At 39.2% G+C, this 14,857-nt stretch overlaps 1 protein-coding gene across 7 annotated transcripts in view; it reads left to right on the top strand.

The window, feature by feature from the left end:
* The window catches only part of dachd (dachshund d), a 147,317-nt gene that overhangs the window by 62,493 nt on the left and 69,967 nt on the right, over nucleotides 1-14,857 (top strand). For all 7 annotated transcript variants that reach the window (XM_047370736.1, XM_047370737.1, XM_047370738.1 and 4 more), the window contains exon 2: nucleotides 13,692-13,807. In XM_047370736.1, the coding sequence (XP_047226692.1) occupies nucleotides 13,692-13,807 (116 nt within the window). The remainder of the gene's footprint in view (nucleotides 1-13,691; nucleotides 13,808-14,857) is intronic.

Genomic DNA, 14,857 nt, shown 5'->3' with positions numbered 1-14,857 from the left:
ATTAAACTTCCAGCACCACCAGGCTCAGTATGAGCTTCCATCTGCCAAGACAATCTGGAGATTATATCAAAGTTGACCATACAGTGTTTTGTTTTTTTTGGCAGTAGTATTTTTTAACTGAGAAAATACTTACACTTGTATTTGCGATCGTTACTCCCTTTATTTGGAAGCTTGCCAGTGATATGCAGTAGGTATATGTCTACACTCCCCCAACATCACAAAGAATGGATGAGCAAAACACCGAACACCCCAAAGTTACATGCAAAACGGGCTATGGAGTACAGGAATAGGGTTGTATGGGATTGGCCTGTGTGTTTCTCTTGGACCTCATTTCGAAGATGAAACTGACATTTGACTATGTTAATCTTAAGTAAAATGAGACCTGATTGAAAACTTCCTCTAGTTTAGTGAAAAACGCAGCAACATCTGCCGAGTTCACTCGATGGAAGCTTTCCGCAAAGGAAGAGTTCGAAGCAAGCAACAGTTTTTTTTTTTGGCCTCTGCTTTCCTCTAAAAAGGCGCATCTCCCACATCTTGCCTGTGATCTCTCCATTAGAATGTGACAAAACATTCGGTCTCGCCAGAAATAATGGCCTGTTACATCCTCTAAAGTGATTCACAGTTTATTTGCAAGTCCATCGGCGTGTTGAACAAGCGGGCTTATAGGCACATCACACATATGGATAATTTTAAGCAGATGCATCTGGCGTGGCTGCCGCAGCGTGATTACTTTCCTCAGCATTTGTGAGCGTGTAAACCATTGGCGACACGGATGAAATATAGCCTAGGTTCACAGGGAGTGCACAGAGAAGAAATGTACCCCATCTGTAATACACTGTGTAGACTAATATCAGCTCCTTTTCTCTGATATTGCAGTGAGATATCGATCTGGTAAAATTGTCCCATATTGGAGCTGTCTGTTGTGATATTCATCATGCTGTCACCTCTCCCCAGTACCTACGCGTTATTAGAAACCCGGGTTTGAAGAGGTTGAAGGGTTTTAGTCTCCGAGATGTAGCAAACAATTCATCATGAGGGAGAGAGAGGAAGAGAGAGAGGGAGAGAAAAGAATTCAGGTGAGCTGATGGTTGGCTAAGATTTATGTCTCATCAAACCGTACATTAAGAATTATACCATCAAGTGCGAGCACACCCGGCAGCTTCCCTGCTATCTGCTGAGTGGGCCTGTTTGCTCGCCTGCTGGGCTTAAATGAAGTTTTAGTTTTTAAGAGAGAAATGCAAAGTCTTGGAGAATGCCTTGTCTCTTTTAAACAGAGTTATTTGTGAAGCGCCTTGCGGCTTGTCGAGAGCGATTGTCGTGTTTGCTCTCCGTGCCAGTCACTGATGTGACACATAAAGCTTGTAACTGCCACCTTCAGTCTGGCCCGATTCAGGGGTGGGGACTCGTGTTTGAATCCTTGTTTTTTCCTCTCTCTCCGAGATCCTTCCGGAAGGATCACAGGGACGCACGCAGACGGAATCCAATTCTTCCACGTCTTGTTGAAGAGTCGGGCTTTGATTTGTCTTTAACTCAGTACAAATGCCCGTCTGGGAATGCTGCGTAGGCTGGGGGCTCCCTCTGAACTCATCTCTCTCTCTCTCTGTGAAGTGTGTGTGCGCTTACACGTCAGACTCTTGCTTGGTTTGCCTCGATGTTGTTGTAAAAAAAAAAAAAAGCATTTGAAAGCACAGCTGGCCAAATTGATCTGGGAAGAGAACTCGGGGGCTACATAAACAGGGTGGCTTGTATCTAAATATGCAAACACTCTCCCAGCGGTCGGCACTCGGGGGAACCAACACTTCTGCTTCTGATGGGGAATCGGCGAGGAACAGGCCCGAGCCCTAACCTTTCCGTGTACACAGAAGAGAGAGAAGGACGGGAACATTTTCTCTGACTGTGTAAACATTTCTTTTCCTCTCTAGATAATTTTGGACTTCTCAAAGTATTTACATCAAATTAATTATTGAAAAAAGGAAAACCCGGAAAATGAATAAACAGAAGATAATTTTTGTTTAATGTTTCACACAGGATTCCAATCCTCAGTGCAATTAATGCTAATCACCACGCTCTTCCTGTTTTGCTTGAACTTGGAGTCTGTTTGTGAACAGCATTTTTTTCCCCTGTTTGCTCTGTCTCCCCTCCGTCGTTTTCTTGCACTGTCTTCACTCTCTTTTCCTCTGCATGTTCTTCCTCCTCCATGTCAGCTGTTAGTCACTATGTCTCCTCATGTTATGATTACATCACCCTTTCTTTCTGTGTTTTGTGTCCATTTTGGTCTGAAATTAGTCACATCTGACAGTCTGTTGGTGCCATTTCCAAACTTCAGTTGCCTTAGTATTAAGGGAGAGAAATAAATACAGTGCCTTGTAAAAGTATTCATACCTTTTGAGTTTTTTTTCACTTTTGATCACATTGCAAACACAAATCTTTATGTGTTTTATTAGGAGACACCAATGGGTCTATCACATCAAAGGCAGCATCGTGCTGTGGGAATTAGGGCCGCACAATATGTCGCAAATATATCATCATTGCAATATCAGTGTGTGCAACATTCATATCGCAATGGACTGTTTCGAGTGCAATAATTGTTGGCTAATGTATTCTGAGTGTTATGAACTTGCATTTTTCACAATGCACAATATATGGGATTGCAATCATTAACGCCATATTAATATGTGCAATATTGCAAATGCAAAGGAGTGCTTGGATGCAGTTTTTTAGGCGATATATTCCAGATGGCATGCATTAAAACTTTGCCTGCCCCTGATATATTTGGCCAGCTGAATGGACTTTCACTGTTGTTAATGCCCACCCCTGATGTAGGTCTTAGTAAACAAGATCATAGAGTGTAGGGGCGAGGGCTTGGGACATTCTGATGATAGGAAAGAAAGGAAGTGCTGAGGAAAATTCGGAGGAATCTCAATGGATGTTATACTTTCCCAAACACTGATGTTAATGCCGATATATCATGCATCCCTATTTAATATATTGAACTTTATGGTTGTAACGTAAGAAAACCAGGAGCGAGGTATAATTTTTCAAACACCTGTGGAGAGATGAAGGGAGAGGAACTGTGGATCAAGCATGTTTGAGGTACTTACCGTATGTAGAGTACAGTATAATAATTGTTTATCGGTTTTTGATTTCAGAGTCATTTAGAGTCAATCAAAAGCATAATTTTCCAAGCTATTGTTCTTTGGGGTTTGTTAATTGTCGCCCCGCTGGTAGAATTAAAAGCAAATTAAAAGCCTTAACTGTTGACTCTATCTGAAGTCACTCTTCACAACAATTTCTCAAAACAATAGGGAGGATTAATGAAAACTGCAGCTTGATTTCTGTTCTCCAAAGCTTTTGCTATGGGGGGAACCAATTAACTACCCTTCAGGATGACTTTCACTTCTAACTGCTGGTCTGTTCCACTGCCAGAAATCGGGATTAATTCTCAATTAATCCCTCTACCAGAACAACTCTGCCTTTGTCTACTGGGGAGGACATGAACGTACAACATGGAGGTTACGCCGAAGCCTGTTTGCCAGAGGAACCCCACCCCTCCTAAGATTGATACACCCTGTAGACCAGCTCTTCTCAAGCTGAAAATAAGAGCCATTAAAAGGGAATGGTTGACAATGATTTTTGTTTTAGGATTTTGGGCTTTATTAGCCATGCATATTAATGAGTCAATTAATTCCATTCGTCCTCACAAGTGGTCTGTTTGTTTTTTCGCCTGACCTTTTATCTCAGATGCGTTCACGCTCCACTTGGTTTAAGCACTTACTCCACACTGGGTTTCCCATAGCCTTGTATCTAAAGAGGGAGTTTTTATCTGTTTATACCTCTCAGATTCTCCCCCTCGCTTTTGTTTTCTTCCTGCCCACTGTCCCCCACCAACCCTCTACCCCCCACCCCCTCACTGTCTTATCTTTTTTTTCCTTCTCCCTTTGTCAGAATGCCTGCTGGATGTATTCTTCACTAAATGTGACAGGAAATATGCTATTATAGGATGCAGAATATTTGCCTGATGGGATTTGCAATAGAATTACTACAGTTCTCTTCCATTAGGATCTCTAAAACCCCACCACCCCCCATCTGTAATTTATGATTACTCCGGCAAAAAAAGGACATGTTATATACATAAAGACTAAAGTAGCCCCAGTGCATGTTAAGCCCATCCTGCTTTCAAAGTTAGTTGGGAGGACAGGAGAAATAATTGAAAAGTGCAGCTGGACTGTGTACAATCTTGTAAGGGATGCCTAGAAAATGAGATTAATCAGTGCGCAGACATTGTGGGCAAAAGTTTGCAGTGAATGCCTGACAGTTGTGCTCTTTCTCTCATTTCAAATGTTGGCAGGCTAGCAGGCAGCTCCAAGGGAAATGCGCTCCTTTCATACTTGAGTAATTGATGAATTGTATGCAATATGCAAATGAGAATCCATAAATCTTATGAATGACAGCTTAATTTATGTGAGCCTTAATGAATGCAGGATTAGATTTTAATTAAATATCCTCAAAGGCACCCTGACTGGGTAAGTTTTTTAAAGCCTTGTTTTGAAGACTTGTTTCATATGCATTGCAGTTCATGAAAAAAGAGAGATCAGCGCAAGCGTTTAGATGAAATTTTCCCCTCGCAGTTTGAAGATAAGACCCTGCTCTGTTTTGCTAACCAAAGGCTCTTGCAATTAATAAATACTGGCACGAAAATCATATCGACCAATCTCGTTTAGGCTTTCCTGGAACTGTTCTTTCTCGTACATTTGATTAACCGCATTTACTTTAAGCGCTATCTGATTTCTAACATTTGGTACAGTATCTTTTTAATTAAGAGAATCATCCATTAAGCATGGAAAAGTCAACCAATTAGGCTTTCCTCATCAGGCGCCACGATGTAGAAAGGCTGCTTACTCATTATCAGTCTGTTGATGTGATACCGAACAATCTCAGACTCTGTAGTGATGGCACGTACAATTATGAAATCAGCTTTTAACATTAATGATGTACAGGAATAATCGGCCGTTTATCATGCTCTACAGCTTCCATAGATTCTGTTTCACAGCTGAGAGGCTTCAAACGCCTCAAACAGAATGCGATTGCAGGACAAAGTTCCCAGGAAGAGATTTTTACCCAGGGTCCCACATATATTTCAGATCCCAATTCCACACTTATCCAGAAGTAAATTCCGGTTCCTGTTTTCAAGATATAAATACATTTACTCATTACCAATGCATGGTGCATATTTCTACACTGGTCAGACTTTACTTATTGAACCTGCTACAGTCAAAGACTGTATGTATGTATGTATGTATGGATGGATGGATGGATGGATGGATGTATGTATGGATGGATGGATGGATGGATGGATGGATGGATGGATGGATGGATGGATGGATGTATGGATGGATGGATGGATGGATGGATGGATGGAACTTTTACACAATGCAATGAATATATAAGAATTTTGTATATATAAATATTTTTCTACGCTCTTTTTATACATTCATTCAGACCTGGGAAATCCTTGAAGCAAATTCCACCCTTTTTCTGGCTGTGCAGGAACCTAGACTTTAGCAAGGCAAACTTAAGGGTAGCACAGCTGGCTCCCATGTACCTTCAGGCACAGTGATGGCGTGACCCAGCATGGCTCTAATCAGGGCTGAGCCCAGACAAAGGCACCAGGAAGGCACCCACTCTCTCCAACTACTGCTGATCCCAACCCCGCACGTTAGTCCACCCAGGGATCAGAGAACAGACAGCAGTTTAAAAGGGGGGGTTTAGTGGTAGATTGATGCGAACTCGCTCCCGCCTTTGATTTCACAACATTTGATCTGTGATATATTGTTCCGTAACAAAGGTTCACAGTTTGCAGGCGGATGCAGCTGTTGCCTAACTCTAATAAATAAAAAGTGTGTTTTTCTTTTTTCCCCCTCCCCGCAGCACTCACCAACTCGCTGTAATCCAGTTATCTAGATCAGATAAGCAGACTGTGGCTACCTGTGCGAGGCGGGGTTTGACAGGTGCAAGGGGGAAAACTGATTGAGATAATCCAAGAATAGGTTCAATGCAAATACAGATACAAGATCAGAGAAAGGATAGATGGATGCATGAAAAAGATGGATGAGTGAATGCATTCTCATGTATCACACTGTGACTGAGATTATGATCGTCACAACGAATAGACTGCCAAGGTCAACAGCAAATATAAATCATCTTTTTTTATCCTTTTTTCAAATGAATGACATATATTCTACTTTTCTCTCCTGTTTCTCATAGCTAGTGCAGCTAACAATTACTTTTATTATGATGTAATCATCTGATTAAATAATTGATTAACTGTTTGGTTTATAAAAAGTAAAATATTTATGTCTAGAAAAAGAAATCAACAAAAACAAATCTGTATAAAGAAACACAAATGTCCTGTACATAAAGTAGTAGATAATAATTGTTCAAAGCGTAACTTTAACTTTAAAAGCGTGCTCATTCCAAGTTTATCAGTACATTCAGATCATAAAATTAGTAGATGAAACATGATGCTGGGTTGATGGGAAAAGATTATATTTAAATAACAATTTTTTTTGTCCACCTAACATAGTAAAAGTTTTGCAAGCTCTATTTGAGGAATCTGTAGTCGGTGTATAATAATTCAGTTCTAGTCTGAGCAGTCTTCATATAATGGCTTCAGTCAATTGTGGTCCTAATGCCAAAAAAAGAAAAAAAAAAAAAAACAATTTGTGTTTTTTACAAATAAATGAAAGGTTTCATAAATCTGAAGTCTGTGCTTAAAACAAATCTCTGTTTAAAGTAGAAAAATCCTTTCGATTGTCCAGTCTTAAATGTAGTAAGCCTGGCATACACTGTGCGGTTTCAAAAATCGTGAAGGACTTGAACGCGTCACATTTGGCTAGCTGGTTGATACTAGACAACAAGATTTATCTTTGCAGCAGAATCACTTCTGAAAGGCCTGGCGGAGATATTAGTCCAACAATAATTTGACAGCATGTTTCGAATGTTTGTTTCTTATAGTAGTAAAAATGTTTCCCATAAACTGTTTAAAAGTGGTCGGGGCTTCTTTAGGACTTCTGTATCCAACTGACCTTGTGTTCAGATTGCCAGTTCGTACCCCTCTTTTATACCAACGTCTAATCCTTTCCTACTTCCCTTTTGTACCATAAAGAATCCATTATGCACCTATGTGCTTAAACTAATATGTATCAGTTTATTTTCATAAATTATAAAAATAAATTCCTAAATCTCATTAATATGTAATGTGACTGTATATTTGTTTTTAACAAATCTTTTGGGCAAGTCAACTCTTAGGGACTATGTTGGATAAATGTTTAATTCAGAATAACTGTGAGGGACCTCCTGCCGATACATATTATTGTTGTTGGAGTCCCATAACCACATTTTGCTGCATCAAACTAAATAGATTATATAAAACAAGAATTTAAAATATTTTTTAAACACCCTATGGAAGATTTCTCTTTTCCTACCCGTAAAAGTCCAAATTTGTATGAAACCAAAACTGCAAATGTTTGCAACGGGGAAGTGGTGAAGTGACCAGCGTCATAGCAAAGGCAGTCAGCCGTCTGTCTTCCATATTCCACTCGACTCACAATTAAAAATCTGCTTCCTTTCTAACTTCAAAATAAGAGTCTCAGACAATGCAGTGTGGAAGGAACTTGCTCTTCTATTGAAGACCCATAATTATAACTTACGCTTTCACCAGGCAGGGTTGATAAGAGAAAAATCTTGGCGTTTTAATTTCCAAACATCTTTGACAATTTAGTAAATAATGTTAAGTTTAGTTACTTGCTTCCTCATTGCTTAGCTTTCATAGCCATCATTAATATACAGTATCTTCCATACCTGATCTTGATTATGTTTGGAGCCAGAGAGCAAAGTGCACATGCTAATCAGATAATAATTAATAGGACATACATGTTATCATCATAAATTCACATTGGGAAAATTGTATTAATTCATTTTTTTCTCTTCCATTCTAGTTCAGATCTATTTTTGGATTAAAGCTTATACATGATTAATTTCTCCTTTAATTTTTTCCTGCTCTTAGAATTAAAGCATTTCATCTCCTCCTTTCAATCAAAGCTCTTATCGTACCTGTTGGGATTTAAAATTGGCAGGAAAACACCACATACATGTTATCCTCATCTTTCAACAAACATAGTTAGCCTCTTGGGGCAGATGTGCACATATTTTTAAACCATTTGATTGAAGCAAATAAAAAAGAAGAAACCATCAGCTCAGCATATTCGGGCCCCTGATGGTCTTGGAAGGTGCAGGGGAGGTGGGGGGTATCTAAAATTCTGCCTGACCTGGCACTTAAAAGGTAAGACGCTGCTTTGTTTTATCAATAAGACCTTGTTTTCATAGCTGGTCACCCACCCCAGTAAACCAATCAATGGGCCATGCTCGGCTATCGCTGCGAGAGAAATGAAAAATAAACCCCAGATAATCCTTCAGTTAAAAGGTTACCCAGGGCGTTAAAAGCTATTTTGTTAATTTATTTACTCTCTGCACTGCAGAGATAAAGAAAAAGGAACAATTAGGGAATTCTAGGTGAGAGATTTTTAAAAGGGCAATGACATTGGGTTAATATTTTATAAGGCCTGATTGGCAGAGACCTAAGGAGGCCCTTTGTTTACCCACGCCCCAGACGAATGATTCACCTGCTTGTTTTGGCCAGCTGGGCGGAAATGGAATAAATATCTCCATCCTTACCTTTTAGAAACGTCAAACAAAAGACCAAGATAAAAGGTTAATGCCTCAGTCATAACCACCAGGAAATAATATTATGCTCCTTCTCTGCAAGCTGGAGCCGCAGAGGACATTATCAGGGCGAATTCCTGAAGATATCTGAAGATGGGAAGAATAGATGATTTATTTTTCTTTCTGTGTAACCAAATCCACTAAGGGAGTGGGCTCACTTGGGCTTAACATTACTTTTGTGGTTTCAATTGATTTATAACAGATCATAATCACTGCATTAACAACATTCTGTGTAATAAGATCTCAGCCGCTGCTTCCGTCGTCAGAAAAAAAACTAAAAAAGACGACTGAAAGTGAGTCGTCAGAATCCCGCCATGAGATCAAAACTATACCGATGTCTAATGCGATATCACCCTTTCTTGCTATGCCCACTGCATTGTGGCGGCTTCCTGTAAACGGGGGTGAGAACGTGAATTCAATTATTGCGCTTTTATTGCATTGTAGCGCTTGAAATTGGACTCGTGTGGAGTGTATTGTTGGGCCCCGTGTAATCTGATTGCCTTGCGCAGCGTAGTGTGTTGGATAGTATCGGGTTCCAGCCAACTCTGCTGGGTCAACACACGGCCGGGCCATTAAAGGAAGTCTGGTTCAGGGAAAGTTCACCACTATTTTCTTTTCACTATGGCAGCAAAACAAGAAAGGGAGAGAATGGATGTGTAACATATTTGTGGCCCCTGCCCAAAGCTGACGGGGGCCTATTTTGGTTCCTTAATTGAAGCCAGAGACACGAGGGGCCCTAATGTCTTTTGTATAAATATAAATAAAAGATGAAATAAACGTTTTATGTGACTGATCTCCGGAACGGAAATATTATTGTCTGAACAAGCCCAAAATGAAACATAGATCTTTTTCTTTTTTTTATTTGAAACATTTTAAAATTAGCTGGAAGGATTAGAAAATAAAGCGGCTGATAGGGAATGAACCAAAAATTCCAATAATAAATCCAGTTGTGCTATCTTTTTCTGTGATAATGTCCTAGTTTGGAGCAGTTTCTGTGCCAGGCTATTTAAGGAATCAGCATCTGCTGCTTGATAAATAGCCTCGCTGTTTTGTTTTAGGCCAGCTTGAGTTCCTTTCTGGACCTGGCACATTAGCCCGGATGGCTCCCACTTTCCATGATCTCTTTAGGCATTAGCTTGCATATCCTTAGCTGTGGGGTGTTCTTTTAGACACTAGATTACATGTTGTCATTTATAGTAAAGAAAATTACATTAAAGATAAACAACTCAATCAAAGAATACCAGTAACAGTCCTGGTTTAATGGAGACAACAGTTTCTGCACATCTCAGGTTTTCAGGAAGTTGATTCCCGTGCTGAGGAGCAATGAAACTACATGCTGCCACCCCTCATTTTGTTGTCTTTCTGAGAACACTTGGGGAACAGGTCGCCTGTGACCTGAGCAACTCCGATTTGTATTCAGGCCTATTACCATTAACAAGACCTATATTCTTAAAAGACTACCTTTTAATTGTTCTTTGTCAAAAATATTAAGGAACATTGTACAGAACTACAAGACTACAAGAAGCAAACAAATCAGTAGGAGAGTTATTTTTGCCCCCATTTTTCGACAAATTGTTTGCTATTTCTGCAAATATAGACGCCCACTGAGTCGTTAGGAAAGGAGACAGTGATATTATTTCTGAGAACCCTTCCTCTTGCGTGGAGGTTCCTCAGTTCAAAGCATTTCAGTTGCCGTATTGCTTTCATGGCCGGCCAGTGTTATTTGTTTGGAGAGAGTGGTTGAAATGCTATCCCCCTTTAAACACACGGACATATTCTCTGGCAGGCTATCTAAACATTAGGTGTACTTAAAAGGGCCTTTGTGATGGCGCTTTGACATGATCTAAGGTTGATGTGACATTCTTTTTGTCCATTTGAGAGCATATTTCTTTTTCTTTTTTTGCCTTTAGCATTGTTAGTGAAAAAGACTTTTGCCCCTCCTATACCCTCTATTGAGTTCTTTTATAAATAATTCAGCCAGAGTACAAGTGAAAGTGATGACAGCAAAACTGTCTGCGATCTGGCCCTCTCATAAGATCAAAGAGGTGCTTCTATAGGAATCGGAATAACGTTTCCAGACCTTGGTAAGGTGAACGAGTGCTCATTTCTCTTTCTCCCATTCTCATCCCCTCTGTCTCCCCAGCTGCCTCCCTTTCTGTCACTCGCTCACCCCTCTTGATACTTCTGTCTCTTATGTTTCCTCTCCAAAGGGATACAGTTGGGTGAAAGTCTGCTTTTAGCCCTAAAACCTCCAGAGCCAGTGTATATGAAAGTGTCAGCATATTCAGACAGAGTGAGTGCACTCTATTAGCATTAGTGAGGTAAATAAACCTCACAAGACATGGCTGAATAAATTCAACCACTAAGGCTGCTACTAAAGCCACCTCGTCTGTCTTCAGATACCGCCTTTGGGAAATGTAGGGAAATGTATTGTAACACAGACAGCCTCATATATTGTACTGGCTGATAAAGTCTGGAATAACACTTTGTAGTTAGATAAGAGGAGCTCATTTTTGTTGGACTTGGAAAACAAACTTGCATTTTTTTATTTTCATATTTGAGATTACTCTGCGAGGGGATGAGTAAGGGGCAAATGCTTGTGCAAATTGTCGCAGCTGTTATCACAGTAGTTGTGTTAAGTTTCCAATAATGGACATACCAAAAAACCAAAACAACATGTAAACAGTTGCTTTAGCATGAAAAGAGGGGCTGCTGAGGATTCAGCCCACCCTTGTGATGGCTGAAGGACATAGCAAATTAACTCAACAGTAACTTTATAAATACAAATTAAAATAAATAGATATAACAATGGGTACAAATGATCTTTGCTGAGTTTTTGGTATAAGTGTAAACTTCAGCCTTTTGATATCATCCCCTTCAATGTCAATATTATTTGTGAAATTTAAAACCAGTTAGTGAATAAAGATTGAAATACTTTTAAATTAGCAGACATAAGTAAAACATGTCTAGCCCTGTACTCCTCATATAGTTGAAACTGAAATAAAAATAACAAATCAAATCTTTACTTATTCCTATTTTAGTACAAGCTAGCGCACAGCCTCAAAGCTAACAGCTGCAGGAAGTTTAAAAACGTAGCAGTTTAAACCTCCAACAGGTCATTTTTTTCCCAAAATAAGCTAAATACTCGTGCAATTTTGTTTTATGCATGTACTGATTTTAAACAGGGTTTATTTAAGCAAATAATTACTGTTGTACAGTAGTATAATAATGGCAATTACTAGCTACTCACCGTGTTCAGAGTTTGTCGGGTCATAACCATAATTTCAGCTTGTCAGGTAAAAACATAGATGACAAATTTCCATACATAAACGGAAACAATCCCTGTATTTAGCCAAGTTTAATAAATTCATTGAAAGCAGATTTGGCTGCAGCAAGTCTGCTTTTGAGTAAAAGACACTAGATAGAATAGATGTGGTCCTATGTACTGTGAAATGAAAGTTTGATTATTAAAAGGCAGTAGTCATAGCTAACGTTGTCCAATTTAAAAAGATTTTGAGTTGTCAGAAATTATTTTATCCTAATTAAAAATAAAAACTCTCCATCTGCACTGACCACCTGTTCTGGGGGCAAATGTATATCATTGGAAATGCAGTTGGGGGCCGCAAAAAAATAAGACGCGTAATTATACTTTCTTGGCAAGTTAAATCCTTCAAAGAAAAGCAAATGCGTAGTTCCTCCATGTAAAATCTTATCCTTATTACACTAGGATATGACTTGCTGCTTTTATACTCTTCCTGTATTTGCTTCTCTAAATGAAAAAAAAAAAAAACTTTTTCCTGTTTTGCCAGTTTAGCTATTTACAGTATGTTTTAGAGATCATATTGTGTTTTAAACATACATTCAAGTTGTTTAAGAGGGAACTTTGTATCTTGCTAAAGCTTGAAATGGACTACTATGTGAAATAATGTATGAAGCCAATATGTCACCTGTGTCAAGTCACCATAATTCATCTTCAGCTGATACACGCAGAACGTGCTTCATAAAGAATATGCCTCTACAGGATCTCAGTCCCTCACTTACCCGTTCTGTTTTTTTTTCTTCTTTTTTTTTCCTTTACCCTGTAGGCTTTTCTTTGCAACTATAAGCCAGCAAAGTAGGTATTGATTGAAACTCGAAGCTGTATTAATAAGTGAATGAGTAAAATGTGAAGAAAGTCAAGGGTGTATCTGCTTTGAAGGCCTTTTCTTCTCCACAGTGAGGTGGCACAGTCATTTATCATGGCTGGATCTGTGCCCCTCATTTGGTGTAATAAAACTCCCCCATCAGAACCGTCCAACAGGTCTGAATCACTCTGTCACACCACCTTCCAGCTAAGGCACGCATTAAATCAAGCAAGCAGAACATTTCCTAAGGCAGCCATTGCCTTTTAATTTCCTGAAGAACCTTAAAATATCATTCATTACCAGAACTACACATATTTGGTTTTTAAAAGTCTCATAAATCAATAGTGACCTGACTGCAATAATTATAACAAGTTAACATGTAATTTCCAGGCCGAGGGCCGAGCGCAGGATTTTAGCATATGCAAACGAGGCAATTCAAATAGTGTGGGGATATTAATACGGAGGAACAGGTAACGAGGTACAGGTTATGAATTATGCATCAAAAAGTGGTTGATCTTCAATAAAGGAAATGAATTCAGCGTGTAATCTAATTAGTTATGGAAGTCTATTATGTTGAACTGCAGAAAGCAACTGTCCTTGAAAAGAAATTTATTTACAGTACATGTTAGCTCTTCAGAATGGAATTGCATTCTGGTGAGCTGCAAATGTTAACACTAACCCCCCCCCCCCCAAACCCCCCAACCTCTGCTGCTACCCTCCTTCGCTGCCCACACAGCCCCTCCTCATCTCTCGTCGCACTTTTCTCTCCTCTGTCTGCCGCTGCAGCTCCAGACCCGGCCGGCCCCCAAAGAGGACCCAGAGTGTGACGTCGCCGGAGAACCCCCACATCATGCCCCACTCGGTGCCTGGACTCATGTCCCCTGGCATGATGCCTCCCACAGGTACGGTTCGGTCTCTGCTGCTGCTGTATGTTGGCAATGAGATAATCATGGTATTATAACCTGGAGTTAAAATACCAGTTTTTCACAAAACCATGCTGTTTAAATAAAAGTTGAACACTAAAAATTATTTCATTGATTTTATTCATATTAGAAAAGCAACAGTTATTTTACTCCGCAATATTTTATGATGCTTAATAACCGAACATACTGATTATACGTTATTAAACTCATAATAATTATTAAACCAATAATACACACACACACACACTTACTTACTCACTGTTAAGGGCTATTTTAGAGAGACCAATAAATTTCACATTTATAGACTTTGGGAGGAAGCCATGAAAACATGGAAAACATGCAAACTTAATGCAAAAAGACCCCAGGCCAGGATTCCAACCAATGACCACTGACCTTTTTGCCACAAGGCGACATTGTCAACAACTGCACCACAGTGCAGCCTTAAACATAGAATTTAATTTTGTTTTTCTTTTTAAAAACAGATTTAAGCAAAACTTGAGGAAAAGCAAACACAACATTATGAAGTTTCCAAGTGCTTATTGTGCAGAATTTTACACCTTAAGCAATTTCACTGCTAAACCAAATTGATATTAGCTAGGTAATTAGTTCAGGAAATCTGCTTAGTTAGTAAGTTCGTAGTCAGCTTGTGTTAATATTTTATAAGTGTCCAAATTTGGCATGTTTCGGCATAGGATTCTCATGGTATATTATTATAAAAAATAGCCAGGTTTCACAGCATCATTGTGTTGAAATTAATTGTGTAAATTAAAACTGCAGTAGCTTTCTTTTAGCCAGCTGAGTGGCAGTGCACAACAACAGGTGGGTGAGAGGCAGTGTTGAGTCACCCTGTGCAGCATGACAATTGAGAAAACTCCAGTCACTTTCTCTGGGATCTGATTAAAAGGATTTCAACTGTAGGTATGATTAATGATTTTTAGGGATTTTGACCATAACCTTTCAACCTTGATGTACCTTGATGCTGATATCCAGCCTAAGCCTATTTATTAAATGTCTTTATGTTTTTATTTA

This window comes from Girardinichthys multiradiatus, chromosome 7, assembly GCF_021462225.1.
Source record: "Girardinichthys multiradiatus isolate DD_20200921_A chromosome 7, DD_fGirMul_XY1, whole genome shotgun sequence".
NCBI lineage: Eukaryota > Metazoa > Chordata > Actinopteri > Cyprinodontiformes > Goodeidae > Girardinichthys > Girardinichthys multiradiatus.
Note: the sequence above shows the minus strand (reverse complement) of the source record. Positions and strands in the feature narration are given on the sequence as shown.